We start from the raw sequence: 26,723 nt of genomic DNA, 5'->3' as shown, positions 1-26,723 counted from the left end.
TCTGATAAGTTAATTGCCCTTCTCAGACATTTCAGATAGTATATAAAACTGGAGATTGGACAGTTGTTGGGATGTAGTAAGGGCAGATGTTGGGGATGGTGTCATGAGTGATCATTGAAGATGGTGTTGTGAATGAGTGTTGGGGATGGTGTTGTGAATGAGTGTTGGGAGTGATGTTGTGAGTGATCATTGAAGATGATGTTGTGAATTAGCGTTGGGATGGTTTTGTGAATTAGCGTTGGGGATGCTGTTGTGAATGAGCATTGGAGATAGTGTTGTGAATGAGCGTTGGAGATGGTGTTGTGAATGAGCGTTGGAGATGGTGTTGTGAATGAGTGTTGGGGATGGTGTTGTGAATGAGTATTGGGGATGGTGTTGTGAATGAGTGTTGGGGATGGTGTTGTGAATGAGCGTTGGAGATGGTGTTGTGAATGAGCGTTGGAGATGGTGTTGTGAATGAGCGTTGGGGATGGTGTTGTGAATGAGCGTTGGAGATGGTGTTGTGAATGAGCGTTGGGGATGGTGTTGTGAATGAGTGCTGGGGGTGGTGTTGTGAATGATTGTTGGGGATGGTGTTGTGAATGAGTGTTGGGGATGGTGTTGTCAATGAGTGTTGGAGATGGTGTTGTGAATGAGTGTTGGAGATGGTGTTGTGAATGAGCGTTGGAGATGGTGTTCTGAATGAGTGCTGGGGATGGTGTTGTAAATGAGCGTTGGGGATGGTGTTGTGAATGAGTGTTAGGGGTGGTGTTGTGAATGAATGTTGGGAATGCTGTTGTGAATGAGTGTTGGAGATGGTGTTGTGAATGAGTGTTGGAGATGGTGCTGTGAATGAGTGTTGGAGATGGTGTTGTGAATGAGCGTTGGAGATGGTGTTGTGAATGTGTGTTGAAGATGGTGTTGTGAATGAGTATTGGGGGTAGTGTTTGTGAATGAGTGTTGGGGATGGTGTTGTGAATGAATGTTGGAGATGGTGTTGTGAATGAGCGTTGGAGATGGTGTTGTGAATGAGTGTTGGGGATGGTGTTGTGAATGAATGTTGGAGATGGTGTTGTGAATGAGCGTTGGGGGTAGTGTTGTGAATGAGGGTTGGGGGTGGTGTTGTGAATGAGTGTTGGAGATGGTGTTGTAGACGCACGTTGGGGATGCTGTTGTGAATGAGTGTTGAAGATGGTGCTGTGAATGAGTGTTGGAGATGGTGCTGTGAATGAGTGTTGGAGATGGTGTTGTGAATGAGTGTTGGAGATGGTGTTGTAGACGCACGTTGGGGATGGTGTTGTGAATGAGTGTTGAAGATGGTGCTGTGAATGAGTGTTGAAGATGGTGTTGTGAATGAGTGTTGGGGGTAGTGTTTGTGAATGAGGGTTGGGGATGGTGTTGTGAATGAATGTTGGAGATGGTGTTGTGAATGAGCGTTGGGGGTAGTGTTGTGAATGAGGGTTGGGGGTGGTGTTGTGAATGAGTGTTGGAGATGGTGCTGTGAATGAGTGTTGGAGATGGTGTTGTAGACGCACGTTGGGGGTGGTGTTGTGAATGAGTGTTGGAGATGGTGCTGTGAATGAGTGTTGGAGATGGTGTTGTAGACACACGTTGGAGATGGTGCTGTGAATGAGTGTTGGAGATGGTGCTGTGAATGAGTGTTGGAGATGGTGTTGTGAATGAGTGTTGGAGATGGTGTTGTAGACGCACGTTGGGGATGGTGTTGTGAATGAGCGTTGTGAATGGTGTTGTGAATGAGCGTTGGGGATGGTGTTGTGAATGAGTGTTAGGGGTGGTGTTGTGAATGAATGTTGGGGATGCTGTTGTGAATGAGTGTTGAAGATGGTGCTGTGAATGAGTGTTGGAGATGGTGTTGTGAATGAGTGTTGGAGATGGTGCTGTGAATGAGTGTTGGAGATGGTGTTGTGAATGAGCGTTGGGGATGGTGTTGTGAATGAGTGTTAGGGGTGGTGTTGTGAATGAATGTTGGGGATGCTGTTGTGAATGAGTGTTGAAGATGGTGCTGTGAATGAGTGTTGGAGATGGTGTTGTGAATGAGTGTTGGAGATGGTGCTGTGAATGAGTGTTGGAGATGGTGTTGTGAATGAGTGTTGGAGATGGTGTGATTGAGTGTTGGGAATAGTGTTGTGAATGAGTGTTGAAGATGGTGTTGTGAATGAGTGTTGGGGGTAGTGTTTGTGAATGAGTGTTGGGGATGGTGTTGTGAATGAATGTTGGAGATGGTGTTGTGAATGAGCGTTGGGGGTAGTGTTGTGAATGAGGGTTGGGGGTGGTGTTGTGAATGAGTGTTGGAGATGGTGTTGTAGATGCACGTTGGGGATGCTGTTGTGAATGAGTGTTGAAGGTGCTGTGAATGAGTGTTGGAGATGGTGCTGTGAATGAGTGTTGGAGATGGTGTTGTAGACGCACGTTGGGGATGGTGTTGTGAATGAGCGTTGGGGATGGTGTTGTGAATGAGCGTTGGAGATGGTGTTGTGAATGAGCGTTGGGGATGGTGTTGTGAATGAGTGCTGGGGGTGGTGTTGTGAATGATTGTTGGGGATGGTGTTGTGAATGAGTGTTGGGGATGGTGTTGTCAATGAGTGTTGGAGATGGTGTTGTGAATGAGTGTTGGAGATGGTGTTGTGAATGAGCGTTGGAGATGGTGTTCTGAATGAGTGCTGGGGATGGTGTTGTAAATGAGCGTTGGGGATGGTGTTGTGAATGAGTGTTGGGGATGGTGTTGTGAATGAGTTTTGGGGATGGTGTTGTGAATGAGTGTTGGAGATGGTGTTGTAGATGCACATTGGGGATGCTGTTGTGAATGAGTGTTGAAGATGGTGCTGTGAATGAGTGTTGGAGATGGTGTTGTGAATGAGCGTTGGAGATGGTGTTGTGAATGTGTGTTGAAGATGGTGTTGTGAATGAGTATTGGGGGTAGTGTTTGTGAATGAGTGTTGGGGATGGTGTTGTGAATGAATGTTGGAGATGGTGTTGTGAATGAGCGTTGGAGTTGGTGTTGTGAATGAGTGTTGGGGATGGTGTTGTGAATGAATGTTGGAGATGGTGTTGTGAATGAGCGTTGGGGGTAGTGTTGTGAATGAGGGTTGGGGGTGGTGTTGTGAATGAGTGTTGGAGATGGTGTTGTAGACGCACGTTGGGGATGCTGTTGTGAATGAGTGTTGAAGATGGTGCTGTGAATGAGTGTTGGAGATGGTGCTGTGAATGAGTGTTGGAGATGGTGTTGTGAATGAGTGTTGGAGATGGTGTTGTAGACGCACGTTGGGGATGGTGTTGTGAATGAGCGTTGTGAATGGTGTTGTGAATGTGCGTTGGGGATGGTGTTGTGAATGAGTGTTAGGGGTGGTGTTGTGAATGAATGTTGGGAATGCTGTTGTGAATGAGTGTTGGAGATGGTGTTGTGAATGAGTGTTGGAGATGGTGCTGTGAATGAGTGTTGGAGATGGTGTTGTGAATGAGTGTTGGAGATGGTGTGATTGAGTGTTGGGAATAGTGTTGTGAATGAGTGTTGAAGATGGTGTTGTGAATGAGTGTTGGGGGTAGTGTTTGTGAATGAGTGTTGGGGATGGTGTTGTGAATGAATGTTGGAGATGGTGTTGTGAATGAGCGTTGGAGATGGTGTTGTGAATGAGTGTTTGGGATGGTGTTGTGAATGAATGTTGGAGATGGTGTTGTGAATGAGCGTTGGGGGTAGTGTTGTGAATGAGGGTTGGGGGTGGTGTTGTGAATGAGTGTTGGAGATGGTGTTGTAGACGCACGTTGGGGATGGTGTTGTGAATGAGCGTTGTGAATGGTGTTGTGAATGAGCGTTGGGGATGGTGTTGTGAATGAGCGTTGGGGATGGTGTTGTGAATGAGTGTTAGGGGTGGTGTTGTGAATGAATGTTGGGGATGCTGTTGTGAATGAGTGTTGAAGATGGTGCTGTGAATGAGTGTTGGAGATGGTGTTGTGAATGAGTGTTGGAGGTGGTGTGATTGAGTGTTGGGAATAGTATTGTGAATGAGTGTTGGGGGTGGTGTTGTGAATGAGTGCTGGGGGTGGTGTTGTGAATGATTGTTGGGGATGGTGTTGTGAATGAGTGTTGGGGATGGTGTTGTCAATGAGTGTTGGAGATGGTGTTGTGAATGAGTGTTGGAGATGGTGTTGTGAATGAGCGTTGGAGATGGTGTTCTGAATGAGTGCTGGGGATGGTGTTGTAAATGAGCGTTGGGGATGGTGTTGTGAATGAGTGTTGGGGATGGTGTTGTGAATGAGCGTTGGGGATGGTGTTGTGAATGAGTGCTGGGGGTGGTGTTGTGAATGATTGTTGGGGATGGTGTTGTGAATGAGTGTTGGGGATGGTGTTGTCAATGAGTGTTGGAGATGGTGTTGTGAATGAGTGTTGGAGATGGTGTTGTGAATGAGCGTTGGAGATGGTGTTCTGAATGAGTGCTGGGGATGGTGTTGTAAATGAGCGTTGGGGATGGTGTTGTGAATGAGTGTTGGGGATGGTGTTGTGAATGAGTTTTGGGGATGGTGTTGTAGATGCACGTTGGGGATGCTGTTGTGAATGAGTGTTGAAGGTGCTGTGAATGAGTGTTGGAGATGGTGCTGTGAATGAGTGTTGGAGATGGTGTTGTAGACGCACGTTGGGGATGGTGTTGTGAATGAGCGTTGTGAATGGTGTTGTGATTGAGCGTTGGGGATGGTGTTGTGAATGAGCGTTGGGGATGGTGTTGTGAATGAGTGTTAGGGGTGGTGTTGTGAATGAATGTTGGGGATGCTGTTGTGAATGAGTGTTGAAGATGGTGCTGTGAATGAGTGTTGGAGATGGTGTTGTGAATGAGTGTTGGAGGTGGTGTGATTGAGTGTTGGGAATAGTATTGTGAATGAGTGTTGGGGGTGGTGTTGTGAATGAGTGTTGGAGATGGTGTTGTGAATGAGCGTTGGAGATGGTGTTGTGAATGAGTGTTGAAGATGGTGTTGTGAATGAGTGTTGGGGGTAGTGTTTGTGAATGAGTGTTGGGGATGGTGTTGTGAATGAATGTTGGAGATGGTGTTGTGAATGAGCGTTGGAGGTAGTGTTGTGAATGAGGGTTGGGGGTGGAGTTGTGAATGAGTGTTGGAGATGGTGTTGTGAATGAGCGTTGGGGGTAGTGTTGTGAATGAGGGTTGGGGGTGGTGTTGTGAATGAGTGTTGGAGATGGTGCTGTGAATGAGTGTTGCGGATGGTGTTGTGAATGAGCGTTGGGGGTAGTGTTGTGAATGAGGGTTGGGGGTGGTGTTGTGAATGAGTGTTGGAGATGGTGTTGTGAATGAGCGTTGGGGGTAGTGTTGTGAATGAGGGTTGGGGGTGGAGTTGTGAATGGGTGTTGGAGATGGTGTCGTAGACGCACGTTGGGGATGCAGTTGTGAATGAGTGTTGAAGATGGTGCTGTGAATGAGTGTTGGAGATGGTGTTGTGAATGAGTGTTGGGGATGGTGTTGTGAATGAGTGTTGGGGATGGTGTGAATGAGTGTTGGAGATAGTGTGTATGAGTGTTGGGGATGGTGTTGTGAATGAGTGTTGGGGATAGTGTTGTGAATGAGTGTTGGAGATGGTGCTGTGAATGAGTGTTGGAGATGGTGTTGTGAATGAGCGTTGTGAATGGTGTTGTGATTGAGCGTTGGGGCTGGTGTTGTGAATGAGTGTTGGGGATGGTGTTGTGAATGTGTGTTGTGGTGGTGTTGTGAATGAGTGTTGGGGGTGGTGTTGTGAGTGAGTGTTGGGGATGGTGTTGTGAATGAGTGTTGGGGATGGTGTTGTGAATGAGCGTTGGGGATGGTGTTGTGAATTATCGTTGGGGATGGTGTTGTGAATGAGTGTTGGGGATGGTGTTGTGAGTGAGTGTTGGAGATGGTGTTGTGAATGAGCGTTGGAGATGGTGTTGTGAATGAGCGTTGGGGATGGTGTTGTGAATGAGTGTTGGGGATGGTGTTGTGAATGAGCGTTGGGGATGGTGCTGTGAATGAGTGTTGCGGATGGTGTTGTGAATGAGCGTTGGGGATGGTGATGTGAATGAGCGTTGGAGATGGTGTTGTGAATGAGCGTTGGAGATGGTGTTGTGAATGAGTGTTGAAGATGGTGTTGTGAATGAGTTTTGGGGGTAGTGTTTGTGAATGAGTGTTGGGGATGGTGTTGTGAATGAATGTTGGAGATGGTGTTGTGAATGAGCGTTGGGGGTAGTGTTGTGAATGAGGGTTGGGGGTGGTGTTGTGAATGGGTGTTGGAGATGGTGTTGTAGACGCACGTTGGGGATGCTTTTGTGAATGAGTGTTGAAGATGGTGCTGTGAATGAGCGTTGGGGATGGTGTTGTGAATGGTGTTGTGAATGAGCGTTGGGGGTGGTGTTGTGAGTGAGTGTTGGGGATGGTGTTGTGAATGAGCGTTGGAGATGGTGTTGTGAATGAGCGTTGGAGATGGTGTTGTGAATGAGTGTTCGGGATGGTGTTGTGAATGTGCGTTGGGGATGGTGTTGTGAATGAATGTTGGAGATGGTGTTGTGAATGAGCGTTGGAGATCGTGTTGTGAATGAGCGTTGGAGATGGTGTTGTGAATGAGTGTTGGGGATGGTGTTGTGAATGAATGTTGGAGATGGTGTTGTGAATGAGCGTTGGGGGTAGTGTTGTGAATGAGGGTTGGAGATGGTGCTGTGAATGAGTGTTGGAGATGGTGTTGTAGACGCACGTTGGGGATGGTGTTGTGAATGAGCGTTGTGAATGGTGTTGTGAATGAGCGTTGGGGATGGTGTTGTGAATGAGCGTTGGGGCTGGTGTTGTGAATGAGTGTTGGGGATGGTGTTGTGAATGTGTGTTGTGGTGGTGTTGTGAATGAGTGTTGGGGGTGGTGTTGTGAGTGAGTGTTGGGGATGGTGTTGTGAATGAGCGTTGGGGATGGTGTTGTGAATGAGCGTTGGGGATGGTGTTGTGAATTAGCGTTGGGGATGGTGTTGTGAATGAGTGTTGGGGATGGTGTTGTGAGTGAGCGTTTGAGATGGTGTTGTGAGTGAGCTTTGGAGGTGGTGTGGTGAGTGAGCGTTGGGGATGGTGTTGTGAATGAGCGTTGGGGATGGTGTTTTGAATGAGCGTTGGGGATGGTGTTGTGAATGAGCGTTGGGGGTGGTGTGAATGAACGTTGGGGGTGGTGTGAATGAGCGTTGGGGGTGGTGTGAATGAGCGTTGGGGGTGGTGTGAATGAGCGTTGGAGATGGTGTTATGAATGAGCGTTGGGATGGTGTTGTGAATTAGCGTTGGGGATGCTGTTGTGAATGAGCGTTGGAGATTGTGTTGTGAATGAGCGTTGGAAATGGTGTTGTGAATGAGCGTTGGGGATGGTGTTGTGAATGAGCGTTGGGGATGGTGTTGTGAATGAGTGTTGGGGATGGTGTTGTGAATGAGCGTTGGGGATGGTGTTGTGAATGAGCGTTGGAGATGGTGTTGTGAATGAGCGTTGAAGATGGTGCTGTGAATGAGTGTTGCGGATGGTGTTGTGAATGAGCGTTGGGGATGGTGATGTGAATGAGCGTTGGAGATGGTGTTGTGAATGAGCGTTGCGGATGGTGTTGTGAATGAGCGTTGGGGATGGTGTTGTGAATGAGTGTTGGGGATGGTGTTGTGAATGAGCGTTGAAGATGGTGCTGTGAATGAGTGTTGGAGATGGTGTTGTGAATGAGCGTTGAAGATGGTGTGATTGAGTGTTGGGAATAGTATTGTGAATGAGTGTTGGGGGTGGTGTTGTGAATGAATGTTGGAGATGGTGTTGTGAATGAGCGTTGGAGATGGTGTTGTGAATGAGTGTTGAAGATGGTGTTGTGAATGAGTGTTGGGGGTAGTGTTGTGAATGAGGGTTGGGGGTGGTGTTGTGAATGGGTGTTGGAGATGGTGTTGTAGACGCACGTTGGGGATGCTTTTGTGAATGAGTGTTGAAGATGGTGCTGTGAATGAGCGTTGGGGATGGTGTTGTGAATGGTGTTGTGAATGAGCGTTGGGGGTGGTGTTGTGAGTGAGTGTTGGGGATGGTGTTGTGAATGAGCGTTGGAGATGGTGTTGTGAATGAGCGTTGGAGATGGTGTTGAGAATGAGTGTTGGGGATGGTGTTGTGAATGTGCGTTGGGGATGGTGTTGTGAATGAATGTTGGAGATGGTGTTGTGAATGAGCGTTGGAGATGGTGTTGTGAATGAGCGTTGGAGATGGTGTTGTGAATGAGTGTTGGGGATGGTGTTGTGAATAAATGTTGGAGATGGTGTTGTGAATGAGCGTTGGGGGTAGTGTTGTGAATGAGGGTTGGGGGTGGTGTTGTGAATGAGTGTTGGAGATGGTGTTGTGAATGAGGGTTGGGGGTGGTGTTGTGAATGAGTGTTGAAGATGGTGCTGTGAATGAGTGTTGGAGATGGTGCTGTGAATGAGTGTTGGAGATGGTGTTGTAGATGCACGTTGGGGATGGTGTTGTGAATGAGTGCTGGGGATGGTGTTGTGAATGAGCGTTGGGGATGGTGTTGTGAATGAGCGTTGGGGATGGTGTTGTGAATGAGTGTTGGGGATGGTGTTGTGAATGAGTGTTAGGGGTGGTGTTGTGAATGAATGTTGGGGATGCTGTTGTGAATGAGTGTTGAAGATGGTGCTGTGAATGAGTGTTGGAGATGGTGTTGTGAATTAGTGTTGGAGATGGTGCTGTGAATGAATGTTGGAGATGGTGTTGTGAATGAGTGTTGGAGATGGTGTGATTGAGTGTTGGGAATAGTGTTGTGAATGAGTGTTGAAGATGGTGTTGTGAATGAGTGTTGGGGGTAGTGTTTGTGAATGAGTGTTGGGGATGGTGTTGTGAATGAATGTTGGAGATGGTGTTGTGAATGAGCGTTGGAGATGGTGTTGTGAATGAGTGTTGGGGATGGTGTTGTGAATGAATGTTGGAGATGGTGTTGTGAATGAGCGTTGGGGGTAGTGTTGTGAATGAGGGTTGGGGGTGGTGTTGTGAATGAGTGTTGGAGATGGTGTAGTAGACGCACGTTGGGGATGGTGTTGTGAATGAGTGTTGGGGTGGTGTTGTGAATGAGTGTTGGGGATGGTGTGAATGAGTGTTGGAGATAGTGTGAATGAGTGTTGGGGATGGTGTTGTGAATGAGTGTTGGGGTGGTGTTGTGAATGAGTGTTGGGGATGGTGTGAATGAGTCTTGGAGATAGTGTGTATGAGTGTTGGGGATGGTGTTGTGAATGAGTGTTGGGGATAGTGTTGTGAATGAGTGTTGGAGATGGTGTTGTGAATGATTGTTGGGGATGGTGTGAATGAGTGTTGGAGATAGTGTGAATGAGTGTTGGGGATGGTGTTGTGAATGAGTGTTGGGGATAGTGTTGTGAATGAGTGTTGGAGATGGTGTTGTGAATGAGTGTTGGAGATGGTGTTGTAGACGCACGTTGGGGATATTGTTGTGGACACATGTTAAGGATGGTACATACTAAGAGCTCTCATTTCTCTGGTAGGAGCTGGAAACTCCCTGCACATTCGCTCCACTGATAAATCAGAATTCCTCCCCTCCCTTCCTCACCCGAGGACTAGATCCAAATCATCTGGGAGACCTGCCAACAACCAGATACTTCCCCGCTGCTCCTGGATTTGAGGGATTGTCTTCCCACCGGGAGAGCCCCATGCTCGGCTGCTACATCACCAGTGCACCATCTGCACTCCGTGGGAGATAGTCACACCTCCCCTGGCACCCGTCCAAACACAGCTATTCCTGTTATCTGAAGGAAACGGGATCGCTTCATGTTCCATTCATCCAGCTTCTTAAAAATAATTCCAACCAATCCACTCAGTCTTTTTCCCAGGGTTGGGGGATTATGAACTAGAGGTCACAGTGTTAATCAGAATCCGGTTTAATATCACCAGCATATGTCGTGAAATTTGATAACTTAGCGGCAGCACTACAATGCAATACATAATAATAGAAAAAAACTGAATTACGGTAAAAAATACACACACGCACACACACACACAGACACACACACGCACACACACACACAGACACACACTACTCTCACACAGAGACACACACACACAAGTGTGTGTGTGTGTGTGTATAATAGTTAAATAAGTAGTACAAAAGTAGAAATAAAAAAGTAGTGAGGTAGTGTTCATGGATTCAATGTCCAGTCAGAAATCGGATGGCAGAGGGGAAGAAGCTGTTCCTGAATCACTGAGTGTGTGCCTTCAGGCTTCTGTACCTCCTACCTGATGGTAACAGTGAGAAGAGATCTAATGGGAACTTGAGGGGCATCTGTTTTATACAGTGGGTGGTGAGTACTGTATGTGGAACGAGCTGCCACAGGAAGTGGCCAGAGGCATGAAATGTGACATTCAAAAGGCACTTGCACAACTACAGTACATGGATAGGAAAGGTTTAGATGGGCATCTTGGTTAGCATGGATGTGTTGGGCCGAAGGGTCTTTTTCTGTGCTCTACAGTCAGATGTGGTGTTGAAAAGGTCAGCCACACCCCACACACGTTGCAGTGGCTGAAGTTGAGGGCACAGTCTAATGCACTCCAGGATCCTGTTGTTCGTGCTCTGTGAGGGTAATATCACACAGCCCCCCGGCAAAACGCAACCTGAGATGAGGCCTACTGGTCACGAGCTTTCTGAATCGCAGCTGCTCTGCACACTCACCCTCAATAGTGGGGAGTCCTTCAGCAGGCAGCATATGAGATCTGTTTCGACGCTGAATTTACAGAGTTGAGACCTTCGCTGTCCTTACATCAGCCTCCTCTGCTCTCACGGGAGGGCAGGGTCCAGGCCGACAACATTGTGGGAGCTTGCCGTACACCACCCATCCCTCACTGGCTCTGGTTGGCCCTGGCAACTGATTGTATTCGGGGTGGCTACTGAACCTTCAAACCCCACCTGCCACGCCAAAAACATCAGGTCAACGTCTGCCTGTGGCGCTGCTACTCAAAGTGCCTACAACCCAGTGGGTCCCAGCTGCTCAGAGGAGCTCAGTAAGTTAATCCAGTCTCTGCCACACTCTCTCAACCCTCATCGGCCCCAGACCTCAGGCACCATCTCAGTGGCCGGCCACTGCTGTCCACGGGATGCTCGAAACCAAGCTGTCGGTGTTCCAGGTTCCTCCCACAGTCATTGGCAGGTTAAATAGTCATTGTAAATTGACCTGAGATTGGGCTGGGATGGAATCGGGGTTTGTCTGAAGGGGCCAGGATGGCCTATTCTCAACATGGCAGGTGTGGGACACCCTGTCTGTCCATCCAGGGGTGAGGTCAGGGTTACCCATAATGCAACATTTAAAGCTCTGGTTAAACAGAGGGAAGGGGGTTCCACATTCAGTGATTATGTTTGAGTCTGTGGTTACTAACAATATAACGATGATGGCTTTGTACTCATCGTGAGTCAGTGTTGGGGTTCTGTGGTTGTGGCTGTTGATGAATGGGAACTCAGTTCTCTGTGGGACGTCAGCTCATTGATCTGAATTGATGGTGAGGGACCTCAGTGTTGAGACTGACGTGACAGAGAGCAGATGGGGCTCTGTCCCAGGATAGTTAATCTGTCTAACAGTAGACAAAGATGACAGTGTCTTTCAGTCACCTTACTGCTCCAGCTGACAAAGAGTACTGTCTGAGAACAGCCATCCAGTCAGACTCTATCCTGTCCACACCACATCATGTCATTAGGATCTGCTGATTTAATATTTACACACTCGGGAGATCAGCGGAAGTCCTGTCTCACACTTTCTCTAACAAATGTACGGACATATCCTGAGGAATTGGTCAATTAGAATGGTGGTCAGTTTCCAGATCACTCGTGGCAAGTGGTTCCTCCTGTGCACTGGCCCACCAGGCAACAATCTTCCTTCATCACCTGGTGATTCCAGCGTCACTGCAGGTCTGAGAACTCACACAGCACCAGCATCTCTCCCACCGATTTCCGACTAATGGTGGACCTCCAACATGCTGTTGGTGAGTTCCTGAACTCACAATCGGCCTCATCGTGGAGCTCGCAGCTTATTTGTCCCCCGGCACTGCATTATCTCACATCCCGAGGTTTGTACCACCTCATCTGTCTGGATAGAGGTCTTCCACTGTTCCTGGGTACATAATAAACAGATGATCAATTACCCTTCAATGGCAGAATGTTGTTCACTAATCCCATGTCCTTGTAGGTATTTAAATATTTTATTGTGCCTATTAATATGTGTTAATAGTTTTAGAATACAATAGAACATATTTAAGTTTATTTGGGAGGGTCTATTTGGGTATGTGTGTGAGAGAGAGTGAAAGATTGTGCACATGTGTGGATTCTGTCCATCCAGAGGAACAGTGGACATCAAGATGTTTCGTCCATCCAGAGGAACAGTGGACACAGGATGTTCCGTCCATCCAGAGGAACAATGGACATCAAGATGTTCCGTCCATCCAGAGGAACAGTGAACACAGGATGTTCCATCCATCCAGAGGAACAGTGGACATCAAGATGTTCCGTCCATCCAGAGGAACAGTGGGCACAGGCTGTTCCGTCCGTCCAGAGGAACAGTGGACACAGGATGTTCTGTCCATCCAGAGGAACTGTGGACACAGGATGTTCCGTCCATCCAGAGGAACAGTGGACACAGGATGTTCCGTCCATCCAGAGGAACAGTGGACACAGGATGTTCCATCTGTCCAGAGGAACAGTGGACACAGGATGTTCTGTCCATCCAGAGGAACAGTGGACATAGGGTGTTCTGTCCATCCAGAGGAACTGTGGACACAGGATGTTCTGTCCATCCAGAGGAACTGTGGACACAGGATGTTCCGTCCATCCAGAGGAATAGTGGACACAGGATGGAAGGAGTGCACTGCCCCCAAAAGCCCCATCTATGGAAGAGACAGTGGGGCCCACATTTGTCACCACAGAGCCCAGACAACTAGGTGGAAGAGACCATCCTATCCTCGATCTCCTAAGACTGACTGAGAAGAGGAGTGGGTGTGTGTGTGTGTGTGTGTGTGTGTGTGTGTGTGTGGGTATATGTCTGTGAGTGTGTGTGTGCGTGTGTGTGTGTGGGTATATGTCTGTGTGAGTGTGTGTGTGTGTGTGGGTATATGTCTGTGTGAGTATGTGTGTGCGTGTGTGTGTATGTGTGGGTATATGTGTGTGTGTGTGTGTGTGTGTGCGTGTGTGTGTGTGTGTGTGGGTATATGTCTGTGAGTGTGTGTGTGTGTGTGTGTGTGTGGGTATATGTCTGTGTGAGTGTGTGTGTGTGTAGGGGGGGTATATGTCTGTGTGAGTGTGTGTGTGTGTGTGTGTGTGTGTGGGTATATGTCTGTGTGTGTGTGTGTGGGTATATGTCTGTGTGAGTGTGTGTGTGCGTGTGTGTGGGTATATGTCTGTGTGAGTGTGTGTGTGTATATGTCTGTGTGCATGTGTGTGTGTGCGTGTGTGTGTGTGTGGGTATATGTCTGTGAGTGTGTGTGTGTGGGTATATGTGTGAGTGTGTGTGTGCGCGCGCGTGTGTGTGTGGGTATATGTCTGTGTGAGTGTGTGTGCGTGTGTGTGTGTGTGTGGGTATATGTCTGTGTGCGTGTGTGTGTGTGTGGGTATATGTCTGTGTGAGTGTGTGTGTGCGTGTGTGTGTGTGTGTGTGTGGGTATATGTCTGAGTGTGTGTGTGTGTGTGTGTGTGGGTATATGTCCGTGTGAGTGTGTGTGTGTGTGTGTGTGTGGGTATATGTCTGTGTGCGTGTGTGTGTGTTTGTGTGGGTATATGTCTGTGTGAGTGTGTGTGTGCGTGTGTGTGTGGGTATATGTCTGTGTGCGTGTGTGTGTGTGTGGGTATATGTCTGTGTGAGTGTGTGTGTGTGTGTGTGTGTGTGTGTGTGTGTGTGGGTATATGTCTGTGTGAGTGTGTGTGTGCGTGTGTGTGTGTGTGTGGGTATATGTCTGTGAGTGTGTGTGTGTGTGTGTGTGTGGGTATATGTCTGTGTGAGTGTGTGTGTGCGTGTGTGTGTGTGTGTGTGTGTGGGTATATGTCCGTGTGAGTGTGTGTGTGTGTGTGTGTGTGTGGGTATATGTCTGTGTGCGTGTGTGTGTGTTTGTGTGGGTATATGTCTGTGTGAGTGTGTGTGTGCGTGTGTGTGGGTATATGTCTGTGAGTGTGTGTGTGTGGGTATATGTGTGAGTGTGTGTGTGCGCGCGCGTGTGTGTGTGGGTATATGTCTGTGTGAGTGTGTGTGCGTGTGTGTGTGTGTGTGGGTATATGTCTGTGTGCGTGTGTGTGTGTTTGTGTGGGTATATGTCTGTGTGAGTGTGTGTGTGTGTGTGTGTGTGGGTATATGTCTGTGTGTGTGTGTGGGGGTATATGTCTGTGTGTGTGTGTGTGTGTGGGTATATGTCTGTGTGAGTGTGTGTGTGTGTGTGTGTGTGTGTGTGTGTGTGTGTGTGTGTGTGTATATGTCTGTGTGAGTGTGTGTGGGTATATGTCTGTGTGAGTGTGTGTGTGTGTGTATAGATACATCATATCCTGACATTGACACATAGCATGTGTCGGTGTGAGAGTTGTGAGTGTGGGATAGGTGAAGAGTGTGAGTATTGTGGGTGTGAACAGTGTGGGAACTGTGAGTGAGCACTGTGAGGATGTGCTTCACTCTGGGGCAGACAGACTGACTGACTGACAATCGTCTCTGCTTCCTCCTCAGCTGGCGGGCTGCGGTATACTGGGAGTGGGAATCTGGCTGGCAGTGACACAGGGCAACTTTGCCACACTCTCTGCTACCTTCCCCTTCCTGTCTGCTGCCAACGTGCTTATGGGCATGGGCACCGTGGCGATGGTGGTCGGATTTCTTGGCTGTGTTGGTGCCATCAAAGAAAACAAATGTCTCCTGCTGTCTGTGAGTATCAAAGCAGCTTCTCCTACACACCGTTCACACTTGCTCACACTCACACTGCATACCCACCGCACACTTCGTACCCACACTTCCTGTGCACACCTCAGTCCCACACTTCCTGTGCACACCTCAGTCCCACACTTCCTGAGCACACATCAGTCCCACACTTCCTGAGCACACCTCATTACACCACTTCCTGTGAAGACCTCAGTCCCACACTTCCTGTGCACACCTCAGTCCCACACTTCCTGAGCACACCTCAGTCCCACACTTCCTGAGCACACTTCATGACACCACTTCCTGTGCACACCTCAGTCCCACACTTCCTGAGCACACATCAGTCCCACACTTCCTGAGCACACCTCATTACACCACTTCCTGTGAAGACCTCAGTCCCACACTTCCTGTGCACACCTCAGTCCCACACTTCCTGAGCACACATCAGTCCCACACTTCCTGTGCACACATCAGTCTCGCACTTCCTGTGCACACATCAGTCCCACACTTCCTGTGCACACATCAGTCTCACACTTCCTGTGCACACCTCATTACACCACTTCCTGTGCACACCTCAGTCCCACACTTCCTGTGCACACATCAGTCCCACACTTCCTGAGCACACCTCATTACACCACTTCCTGTGCACACCTCAGTCCCACACTTCCTGTGCACACCTCAGTCCCACACTTCCTGAGCACACATCAGTCCCACACTTCCTGAGCACACCTCAGTCCCACACTTCTGTGCACACCTCAGTCCCACACTTCCTGTGCACACCTCAGTCCCACACTTCCTGAGCACACCTCAGTCCCACACTTCCTGAGCACACATCAGTCCCACACTTCATGTGCATACATCAGTCCCACATTTCCTGTGCACACCTCATTACACCACTTCCTGAGCACACATCAGTCCCATATTTCCTGTGCACACCTCATTACACCACTTCCAGTGCACACCTCAGTCCCACACTTCCTGTGCACACCTCATTACACCACTTCCTGAGCACACATCAGTCCCATATTTCCTGTGCACACCTCATTACACCACTTCCAGTGCACACCTCAGTCCCACACTTCCTGTGCACACCTCAGTCCCACACTTCCTGTGCACACATCAGTCCCACACTTCCTGAGCACACATCAGTCCCACACTTCCTGAGCACACATCAGTCCCACACTTCCTGTGCACACTTCATGACACCACTTCCTGTGCACACCTCAGTCCCACACTTCCTGTGCATACCTCAGTCCCACACTTCCTGTGCACACATCAGTCCCACACTTCCTGTGCACACCTCAGTCCCACACTTCCTGTGCACACATCAGTCCCACACTTCCTGTGGACACCTCAGTCCCACACTTCCTGTGCACACCTCAGTCCCACACTTCCTGTGCACACCTCATTACACCATGTCCTGTGCACACCTCGTTCCCACACTTCCTGTGCACACCTCAGTCCCACACTTCCTGTGCACACATCAGTCCCACACTTCCTGTGCACATCTCAGTCCCACACTTCACGTGCACACATCAATCACACACTTCCTGTGCACACCTCATGACACCACTTCCTGTGCACACCTCGTTCCCACATTTCCTGTGCACACCTCGGTTCCACACTTCCTGTGCACACCTCATTACACCACTTCCTGTGTACACAACAGTCCCACACTTCCTGTGTACAGCGCATTCTCCTACAATCTCTCACTCCCCCTTCACTCACTGAATGCCACACTGACCATTCCCTCTCCCGTCCCCAGACTGACCGCTCCCTCTCCCGTCCCCACACTGACCGCTCCCTCTCCGGTCCCCACACTGACCGTTCCCTCTCCCGTACCCACACTGACCGCTCCCTCTCCGGTCCCCACACTGACCGTTCCCTCTCCCGTACCCACACTGACCGTTCCCTCTCCCATACCCACACTGACCGCTCCCTCTCCCGTCCCCACACTGACCGTTCCCTCTCCCGTACCCACACTGACCGTTCCCTCTCCCATACCCACACTGACCGATCCCTCTCCCGTCCCCACACTGACCGCTCCCTCTCCCGTACCCACACTGACCGCTCCCTCTCCCGTCCCCACACTGACCGTTCCCTCTCCCGTGTCCGCACTGACCGCTCCCTCTCCGGTCCCCACACTGACCGTTCCCTCTCCCGTACCCACACTGACCGTTCCCTCTCTGGTATTTTTTGGCAGTTTTTCTTCCTGCTGCTTCTGATTTTCTTGATGGAGTTGATTGGAGGAAGCCTCTTCTGCGTTTACAGAGTTCAGGTACGAAGAGGCAGTCCGCTTGTGTCCACCCCCACCCCCCCCAGCCGTGCACACATCCCTTCCGTTTGTCCCTGGCTCAGTGGCAATGTGGGTCCGGTGTGGGAAGAGCACTTTGGGAGCTGGACTAACCTCTTCTCACCCACAGCGACTCGAGGTCCAGGATCATCATCAGTCAATCCGTCAATCTGCTCCACCTTCCATTAATCTGTCCCTAATCTTCCCAGCGCTGATTTACTGAATTACCTTTGTATCCTTTACCCTCCCTCACTGTCAATGGACACCATGTCTCACCCATTGGAGGGACAGAGTTCCGGATATTTCCATGGCCCACCTGAAGATATCTTCCCTCATCTATGTATCAGAAGGCCTCATCCTGACTGGAGACCGCTCCCCGGCCCTGGATCCCACTAGCTTACTCCTTAGATACTGCTGAGTTCCTGCGGCAGGTTGTGTGCTGCATTGCAGGAGCTGTACAAGAGGGTATGTCCCAGGTGGTGAGGGTCCTTACTGATGGATTCTGCCTTCTGGAGGCACCATCTCTTGAAGATGTTCTCGATGGTGGAAGGGTTATGTTCTCGACGGTGGGAGGGTTTGTGTACTCGACGGTGGGAGGGTTTGTGTACTCGACGGTGGGAGGGATTGTCTACTCGACGGTGGGAGGGTTTGTGTCCTCGACTGTGGGAGGGTTTGTGTCCTCGACGGTGGGAGGGTTTGTCTACTCGACGGTGGGAGGGTTTGTGTACTCGACGGTGGGAGGGTTTGTCTACTCGACGGTGGGAGGGTTTGTGTACTCGACGGTGGGAGGGTTTGTCTACTCGACGGTGGGAGGGTTTGTGTACTCGACGGTGGGAGGGTTTGTCTACTCGACGGTGGGAGGGTTTGTGTACTCGACTGTGGGAGGGTTTGTCTACTCGACTGTGGGAGGGTTTGTGTACTCGACGGTGGCAGGGTTTGTGTACTCGACGGTGGGAGGGTTTGTCTACTCGACGGTGGGAGGGTTTGTGTCCTCGACGGTGGCAGGGTTTGTGTACTCGACGGTGGGAGGGTTTGTGTACTCGACGGTGGGAGGGTTTGTCTACTCGACGGTGGGAGGGTTGTGTACTCGACGGTGGGAGGGTTTGTGTACTCGACGGTGGGAGGGTTTGTCTACTCGACGGTGGGAGGGTTGTGTCCTCGACGGTGGGAGGGTTTGTCTACTCGACGGTGGGAGGGTTGTCTACTCGACGGTGGGAGGGTTTGTGTCCTCGACGGTGGGAGGGTTGTGTCCTCGACGGTGGGAGGGTTTGTCTACTCGACGGTGGGAGGGTTTGTGTCCTCGACGGTGGGAGGGTTTGTGTACTCGACGGTGGGAGGGTTGTGTCCTCGACGGTGGGAGGGTTTGTGTCCTCGACGGTGGGAGGGTTTGTGCCCTCGACGGTGGGAGGGTTTGTGTCCTCGACGGTGGGAGGGTTTGTGTACTCGACGGTGGGAGGGTTTGTGCCCTCGACGGTGGGAGGGTTTGTGCACTCGACGGTGGGAGGGTTTGTGTCCTCGACGGTGGGAGGGTTTGTGTCCTCGACGGTGGTAGGGTTTGTCTACTCGACGGTGGGAGGGTTTGTGTCCTCGACGGTGGGAGGGTTTGTGTCCTCGACGGTGGTAGGGTTTGTCTACTCGACGGTGGGAGGGTTTGTGTTCTCGACGGTGGCAGGGTTGTGTACTCGACGGTGGTAGGGTTTGTCTACTCGACGGTGGGAGGGTTTGTGTTCTCGACGGTGGCAGGGTTGTGTACTCGACGGTGGGAGGGTTTGTGTTCTCGACGGTGGGAGGGTTGTCTACTCGACGGTGGGAGGGTTTGTGTTCTCGACGGTGGCAGGGTTGTCTACTCGACGGTGGGAGGGTTTGTGTTCTCGACGGTGGCAGGGTTGTGTACTCGACGGTGGGAGGGTTGTCTACTCGACGGTGGGAGGGTTTGTGTTCTCGACGGTGGGAGGGTTATGTTCTCGACGGTGGGAGGGTTTGTGTACTCGACGGTGGGAGGGTTTGTGTACTCGACGGTGGGAGCGTTATGTTCTCGACGGTGGGAGGGTTGTGTCCTCGACGGTGGGAGGGTTTGTCTACTCGACGGTGGGAGGGTTTGTGTCCTCGACGGTGGGAGGGTTTGTGTACTCGACGGTGGGAGGGTTTGTCTACTCGACGGTGGGAAGGTTGTCTACTCGACGGTGGGAGGGTTGTGTACTCGACGGTGGGAGGGTTTGTGTCCTCGACGGTGGGAGGGTTTGTGTACTCGACGGTGGGAGGGTTTGTCTACTCGACGGTGGGAGGGTTGTGTGCTCGACGGTGGGAGAGTTTGTGTACTCGACGGTGGGAGGGTTTGTCTACTCGACGGTGGGAGGGTTGTGTACTCGACGGTGGGAGGGTTGTCTACTCGACGGTGGGAGGGTTGTCTACTCGACGGTGGGAGGGTTTGTCTACTCGACGGTGGGAAGGTTGTGTACTCGACGGTGGGAGGGTTGTGTACTCGACGGTGGGAGGGTTTGTGTACTCGACGGTGGGAGGGTTTGTCTACTCAACGGTGGGAGGGTTTGTGTCCTCGACGGTGGGAGGGTTTGTCTACTCGACGGTGGGAGGGTTTGTGTACTCGACGGTGGGAGGGTTTGTCTACTCGACGGTGGGAGGGTTGTCTACTCGACGGTGGGAGGGTTTGTGTCCTCGACGGTGGGAGGGTTTGTCTACTCGACGGTGGGAAGGTTGTGTACTCGACGGTGGGAGGGTTTGTGTCCTCGACGGTGGGAGGGTTTGTGTACTCGACGGTGGGAGGGTTTGTCTACTCAACGGTGGGAGGGTTTGTGTCCTCGACGGTGGGAGGGTTTGTCTACTCGACGGTGGGAGGGTTTGTGTCCTCGACGGTGGGAGGGTTTGTGTACTCGACGGTGGGAGGGTTTGTCTACTCGACGGTGGGAGGGTTGTCTACTCGACGGTGGGAGGGTTTGTGTACTCGACGGTGGGAGGGTTTGTCTACTCGACGGTGGGAGGGTTGTGTTCTCGACGGTGGGAGGGTTTGTGTCCTCGACGGTGGGAGGGTTTGTGTACTCGACGGTGGGAGGGTTTGTCTACTCGACGGTGGGAGGGTTTGTGTATCGACGGTGGGAGGGTTGTGTACTCGACGGTGGGAGGGTTGTGTTCTCGACGGTGGGAGGGTTTGTCTACTCGACGGTGGGAGGGTTTGTGTACTCGACGGTGGGAGGGTTGTGTACTCGACGGTGGGAGGGTTTGTGTCCTCGACGGTGGGAGGGTTGTGTCCTCGACGGTGGGAGGGTTATGTTCTCGACGGTGGGAGGGTTTGTCTACTCGACGGTGGGAGGGTTTGTGTCCTCGACGGTGGGAGGGTTTGTCTACTCGACGGTGGGAGGGTTGTGTACTCGACGGTGGGAGGGTTGTGTTCTCGACGGTGGGAGGGTTTGTGTCCTCGACGGTGGGAGGGTTTGTCTACTCGACGGTGGGAGGGTTTGTGTATCGACGGTGGGAGGGTTGTGTACTCGACGGTGGGAGGGTTGTCTACTCGACGGTGGGAGGGTTTGTGTCCTCGACGGTGGGAGGGTTTGTGTCCTCGACGGTGGGAGGGTTGTGTCCTCGACGGTGGGAGGGTTATGTTTTCGACGGTGGGAGGGTTTGTCTACTCGACGGTGGGAGGGTTTGTGTCCTCGACGGTGGGAGGGTTTGTGTACTCGACGGTGGGAGGGTTTGTCTACTCGACGGTGGGAGGGTTGTGTACTCGACGGTGGGAGGGTTGTGTTCTCGACGGTGGGAGGGTTTGTGTCCTCGACGGTGGGAGGGTTTGTGTACTCGACGGTGGGAGGGTTTGTCTACTCGACGGTGGGAGGGTTTGTGTATCGACGGTGGGAGGGTTGTGTACTCGACGGTGGGAGGGTTGTGTTCTCGACGGTGGGAGGGTTTGTCTACTCGACGGTGGGAGGGTTGTCTACTCGACGGTGGGAGGGTTGTGTACTCGACGGTGGGAGGGTTTGTGTCCTCGACGGTGGGAGGGTTCTGTCCTCGACGGTGGGAGGGTTATGTTCTCGACGGTGGAAGGGTTTGTCTACTCGACGGTGGGAGGGTTTGTGTCCTCGACGGTGGGAGGGTTTGTCTACTCGACGGTGGGAGGGTTGTCTACTCGACGGTGGGAGGGTTTGTGTCCTCGACGGTGGGAGGGTTTGTGTCCTCGACAGTGGGAGGGTTGTGTACTCGACGGTGGGAGGGTTTGTCTACTCGACGGTGGGAGGGTTTGTGTCCTCGACGGTGGGAGGGTTTGTCTACTCGACGGTGGGAGGGTTGTGTACTCGACGGTGGGAGGGTTTGTCTACTCGACGGTGGGAGGGTTTCTGTCCTCGACAGTGGGAGGGTTGTGTACTCGACGGTGGGAGGGTTGTGTACTCGACGGTGGGAGGGTTTGTGTCCTCGACGGTGGGAGGGTTGTGTCCTCGACGGTGGGAGGGTTTGTCTACTCGACGGTGGGAGGGTTTGTGTCCTCGACGGTGGGAGGGTTTGTCTACTCGACGGTGGGAGGGTTGTGTACTCGACGGTGGGAGGGTTGTGTTCTCGACGGTGGGAGGGTTTGTGTCCTCGACGGTGGGAGGGTTTGTCTACTCGACGGTGGGAGGGTTTGTGTATCGACGGTGGGAGGGTTGTGTACTCGACGGTGGGAGGGTTGTGTTCTCGACGGTGGGAGGGTTTGTCTACTCGACGGTGGGAGGGTTGTCTACTCGACGGTGGGAGGGTTGTCTACTCGACGGTGGGAGGGTTTGTGTCCTCGACGGTGGGAGGGTTGTGTCCTCGACGGTGGGAGGGTTTGTGTACTCGACGGTGGGAGGGTTTGTCTACTCGACGGTGGGAGGGTTGTGTACTCGACGGTGGGAGGGTTTGTGTATCGACGGTGGGAGGGTTGTGTACTCGACGGTGGGAGGGTTGTGTACTCGACGGTGGGAGGGTTGTGTTCTCGACGGTGGGAGGGTTTGTCTACTCGACGGTGGGAGGGTTGTCTACTCGACGGTGGGAGGGTTGTGTACTCGACGGTGGGAGGGTTTGTGTCCTCGACGGTGGGAGGGTTGTGTCCTCGACGGTGGGAGGGTTTGTGTACTCGACGGTGGGAGGGTTTGTCTATTCGACGGTGGGAGGGTTTGTGTACTCGACGGTGGGAGGGTTTGTGTTCTCGACGGTGGGAGGGTTTGTCTACTCGACGGTGGGAGGGTTGTGTACTCGACGGTGGGAGGGTTGTATACTCGACGGTGGGAGGGTTGTGTTCTCGACGGTGGGAGGGTTTGTGTACTCGACGGTGGGAGGGTTTGTCTACTCGACGGTGGGAGGGTTTGTGTTCTCGACGGTGGGAGGGTTTGTCTATTCGACGGTGGGAGGGTTTGTGTACTCGACGGTGGGAGGGTTTGTGTACTCGACGGTGGGAGGGTTTGTCTACTCGACGGTGGGAGGGTTTGTGTCCTCGAAGGTGGGAGGGTTTGTGTCCTCGACGGTGGGAGGGTTGTGTACTCGACGGTGGGACGGTTTGTGTACTCGACGGTGGGAGGGTTGTGTACTCGACGGTGGGAGGGTTTGTCTACTCGACGGTGGGAGGGTTTGTCTACTCGACGGTGGGAGGGTTTGTGTCCTCGACGGTGGGAGGGTTTGTCTACTCGACGGTGGGAGGGTTGTGTACTCGACGGTGGGAGGGTTTGTCTACTCGACGGTGGGAGGGTTTGTCTACTCGACGGTGGGAGGGTTTGTGTCCTCGACGGTGGGAGGGTTTGTCTACTCGACGGTGGGAGGGTTGTGTACTCGACGGTGGGAGGGTTTGTCTACTCGACGGTGGGAGGGTTTGTGTCCTCGACGGTGGGAGGGTTTGTCTACTCGACGGTGGGAGGGTTTGTGTACTCGACGGTGGGAGGGTTTGTCTACTCGACGGTGGGAGGGTTGTGTACTCGACGGTGGGAGGGTTTGTCTACTCGACGGTGGGAGGGTTGTCTACTCGACGGTGGGAGGGTTGTGTACTCGACGGTGGGAGGGTTTGTGTCCTCGACGGTGGGAGGGTTGTGTCCTCGACGGTGGGAGGGTTATGTTCTCGACGGTGGGAGGGTTTGTCTACTCGACGGTGGGAGGGTTTGTGTCCTCGACGGTGGGAGGGTTTGTGTACTCGACGGTGGGAGGGTTTGTCTACTCGACGGTGGGAGGGTTGTGTACTCGACGGTGGGAGGGTTTGTGTCCTCGACGGTGGGAGGGTTGTGTCCTCGACGGTGGGAGGGTTGTGTCCTCGACGGTGGGAGGGTTTGTCTACTCGACGGTGGGAGGGTTTGTGTCCTCGACGGTGGGAGGGTTTGTCTACTCGACGGTGGGAGGGTTTGTCTACTCGACGGTGGGAGGGTTTGTGTATCGACGGTGGGTGGGTTTGTGTCCTCGACGGTGGGAGGGTTGTCTACTCGACGGTGGGAGGGTTTGTGTCCTCGACGGTGGGAGGGTTGTCTACTCGACGGTGGGAGGGTTTGTGTCCTCGACGGTGGGAGGGTTGTGTACTCGACGGTGGGAGGGTTTGTGTACTCGACGGTGGGAGGGTTTGTCTACTCGACGGTGGGAGGGTTTGTGTCCTCGACGGTGGGAGGGTTTGTCTACTCGACGGTGGGAGGGTTGTGTACTCGACGGTGGGAGGGTTTGTCTACTCGACGGTGGGAGGGTTGTCTACTCGACGGTGGGAGGGTTGTGTACTCGACGGTGGGAGGGTTTGTGTCCTCGACGGTGGGAGGGTTGTGTCCTCGACGGTGGGAGGGTTTGTCTACTCGACGGTGGGAGGGTTTGTGTCCTCGACGGTGGGAGGGTTTGTCTACTCGACGGTGGGAGGGTTTGTCTACTCGACGGTGGGAGGGTTTGTGTATCGACGGAGGGAGGGTTTGTCTACTCGACGGTGGGAGGGTTTGTGTATCGACGGTGGGTGGGTTTGTGTCCTCGACGGTGGGAGGGTTGTGTACTCGACGGTGGGAGGGTTGTGTACTCGACGGTGGGAGGGTTTGTCTACTCGACGGTGGGAGGGTTTGTGTCCTCGACAGTGGGAGGGTTGTGTACTCGACGGTGGGAGGGTTTGTGTCCTCGACGGTGGGAGGGTTGTGTCCTCGACGGTGGGAGGGTTTGTCTACTCGACGGTGGGAGGGTTTGTGTCCTCGACGGTGGGAGGGTTTGTCTACTCGACGGTGGGAGGGTTGTGTACTCGACGGTGGGAGGGTTGTGTTCTCGACGGTGGGAGGGTTTGTGTCCTCGACGGTGGGAGGGTTCTGTCCTCGACGGTGGGAGGGTTATGTTCTCGACGGTGGAAGGGTTTGTCTACTCGACGGTGGGAGGGTTTGTGTCCTCGACGGTGGGAGGGTTTGTCTACTCGACGGTGGGAGGGTTTGTCTACTCGACGGTGGGAGGGTTTGTGTATCGACGGTGGGAGGGTTGTGTACTCGACGGTGGGAGGGTTGTGTACTCGACGGTGGGAGGGTTGTCTACTCGACGGTGGGAGGGTTTGTGTCCTCGACGGTGGGAGGGTTGTCTACTCGACGGTGGGAGGGTTTGTGTCCTCGACAGTGGGAGGGTTGTGTACTCGACGGTGGGAGGGTTTGTGTACTCGACGGTGGGAGGGTTTGTCTACTCGACGGTGGGAGGGTTTGTGTCCTCGACGGTGGGAGGGTTTGTCTACTCGACGGTGGGAGGGTTGTGTACTCGACGGTGGGAGGGTTTGTCTACTCGACGGTGGGAGGGTTTGTGTCCTCGACAGTGGGAGGGTTGTGTACTCGACGGTGGGAGGGTTTGTGTCCTCGACGGTGGGAGGGTTGTGTCCTCGACGGTGGGAGGGTTTGTCTACTCGACGGTGGGAGGGTTTGTGTCCTCGACGGTGGGAGGGTTTGTCTACTCGACGGTGGGAGGGTTGTGTACTCGACGGTGGGAGGGTTGTGTTCTCGACGGTGGGAGGGTTTGTGTCCTCGACGGTGGGAGGGTTTGTGTATCGACGGTGGGAGGGTTGTGTACTCGACGGTGGGAGGGTTGTGTACTCGACGGTGGGAGGGTTTGTCTACTCGACGGTGGGAGGGTTGTCTACTCGACGGTGGGAGGGTTGTGTACTCGATGGTGGGAGGGTTTGTGTCCTCGACGGTGGGAGGGTTGTGTCCTCGATGGTGGGAGGGTTTGTGTACTCGACGGTGGGAGGGTTTGTCTACTCGACGGTGGGAGGGTTGTGTACTCGACGGTGGGAGGGTTTGTGTATCGACGGTGGGAGGGTTGTGTACTCGACGGTGGGAGGGTTGTGTTCTCGACGGTGGGAGGGTTTGTCTACTCGACGGTGGGAGGGTTGTCTACTCGACGGTGGGAGGGTTTGTGTCCTCGACGGTGGGAGGGTTTGTGTCCTCGACGGTGGGAGGGTTTGTGTACTCGACGGTGGGAGGGTTTGTCTACTCGACGGTGGGAGGGTTTGTGTCCTCGACGGTGGGAGGGTTTGTCTACTCGACGGTGGGAGGGTTTGTGTCCTCGACGGTGGGAGGGTTTGTGTACTCGACGGTGGGAGGGTTTGTCTACTCGACGGTGGGAGGGTTGTCTACTCGACGGTGGGAGGGTTTGTGTACGCGACGGTGGGAGGGTTTGTCTACTCGACGGTGGGAGGGTTGTGTTCTCGACGGTGGGAGGGTTTGTGTCCTCGACGGTGGGATGGTTTGTGTACTCGACGGTGGGAGGGTTTGTCTACTCGACGGTGGGAGGGTTTGTGTATCGACGGTGGGAGGGTTGTGTACTCGACGGTGGGAGGGTTGTGTTCTCGACGGTGGGAGGGTTTGTCTACTCGACGGTGGGAGGGTTGTCTACTCGACGGTGGGAGGGTTGTGTACTCGACGGTGGGAGGGTTTGTGTCCTCGACGGTGGGAGTGTTGTGTCCTCGACGGTGGGAGGGTTGTGTCCTCGACGGTGGGAGGGTTTGTCTACTCGACGGTGGGAGGGTTTGTCTACTCGACGGTGGGAGGGTTTGTGTCCTCGACGGTGGGAGGGTTTGTCTACTCGACGGTGGGAGGGTTGTGTACTCGACGGTGGGAGGGTTGTGTTCTCGACGGTGGGAGGGTTTGTGTCCTCGACGGTGGGAGGGTTTGTCTACTCGACGGTGGGAGGGTTTGTGTATCGACGGTGGGAGGGTTGTGTTCTCGACGGTGGGAGGGTTATGTTCTCGACGGTGGGAGGGTTTGTGTCCTCGACGGTGGGAGGGTTTGTGTACTCGACGGTGGGAGGGTTTGTCTACTCGACGGTGGGAGGGTTGTGTACTCGACGGTGGGAGGGTTGTGTTCTCGACGGTGGGAGGGTTTGTGTCCTCGACGGTGGGAGGGTTTGTCTACTCGACGGTGGGAGGGTTGTGTACTCGACGGTGAGAGGGTTGTGTTCTCGACGGTGGGAGGGTTTGTGTCCTCGACGGTGGGAGGGTTTGTCTACTCGACGGTGGGAGGGTTTGTGTATCGACGGTGGGAGGGTTGTGTACTCGACGGTGGGAGGGTTGTGTTCTCGACGGTGGGAGGGTTGTGTTCTCGACGGTGGGAGGGTTTG

General features: G+C 52.8%; 1 protein-coding gene across 3 annotated transcripts in view; it reads left to right on the top strand.

Annotated features, from left to right (window-relative positions):
- tspan4a (tetraspanin 4a) overlaps positions 1–26,723 on the top strand; it is a 120,021-nt gene that overhangs the window by 56,549 nt on the left and 36,749 nt on the right. For all 3 annotated transcript variants that reach the window (XM_073049112.1, XM_073049111.1, XM_073049110.1), the window contains 2 exons: positions 14,693–14,884; positions 17,082–17,156. In XM_073049112.1, coding sequence (XP_072905213.1) covers positions 14,693–14,884; positions 17,082–17,156 — 267 coding nt within the window. The remainder of the gene's footprint in view (positions 1–14,692; positions 14,885–17,081; positions 17,157–26,723) is intronic.

This window comes from Hemitrygon akajei, chromosome 6 (assembly GCF_048418815.1).
Source record: "Hemitrygon akajei chromosome 6, sHemAka1.3, whole genome shotgun sequence".
NCBI lineage: Eukaryota > Metazoa > Chordata > Chondrichthyes > Myliobatiformes > Dasyatidae > Hemitrygon > Hemitrygon akajei.
This window is presented reverse-complemented; position numbering and strand designations above follow the sequence as displayed.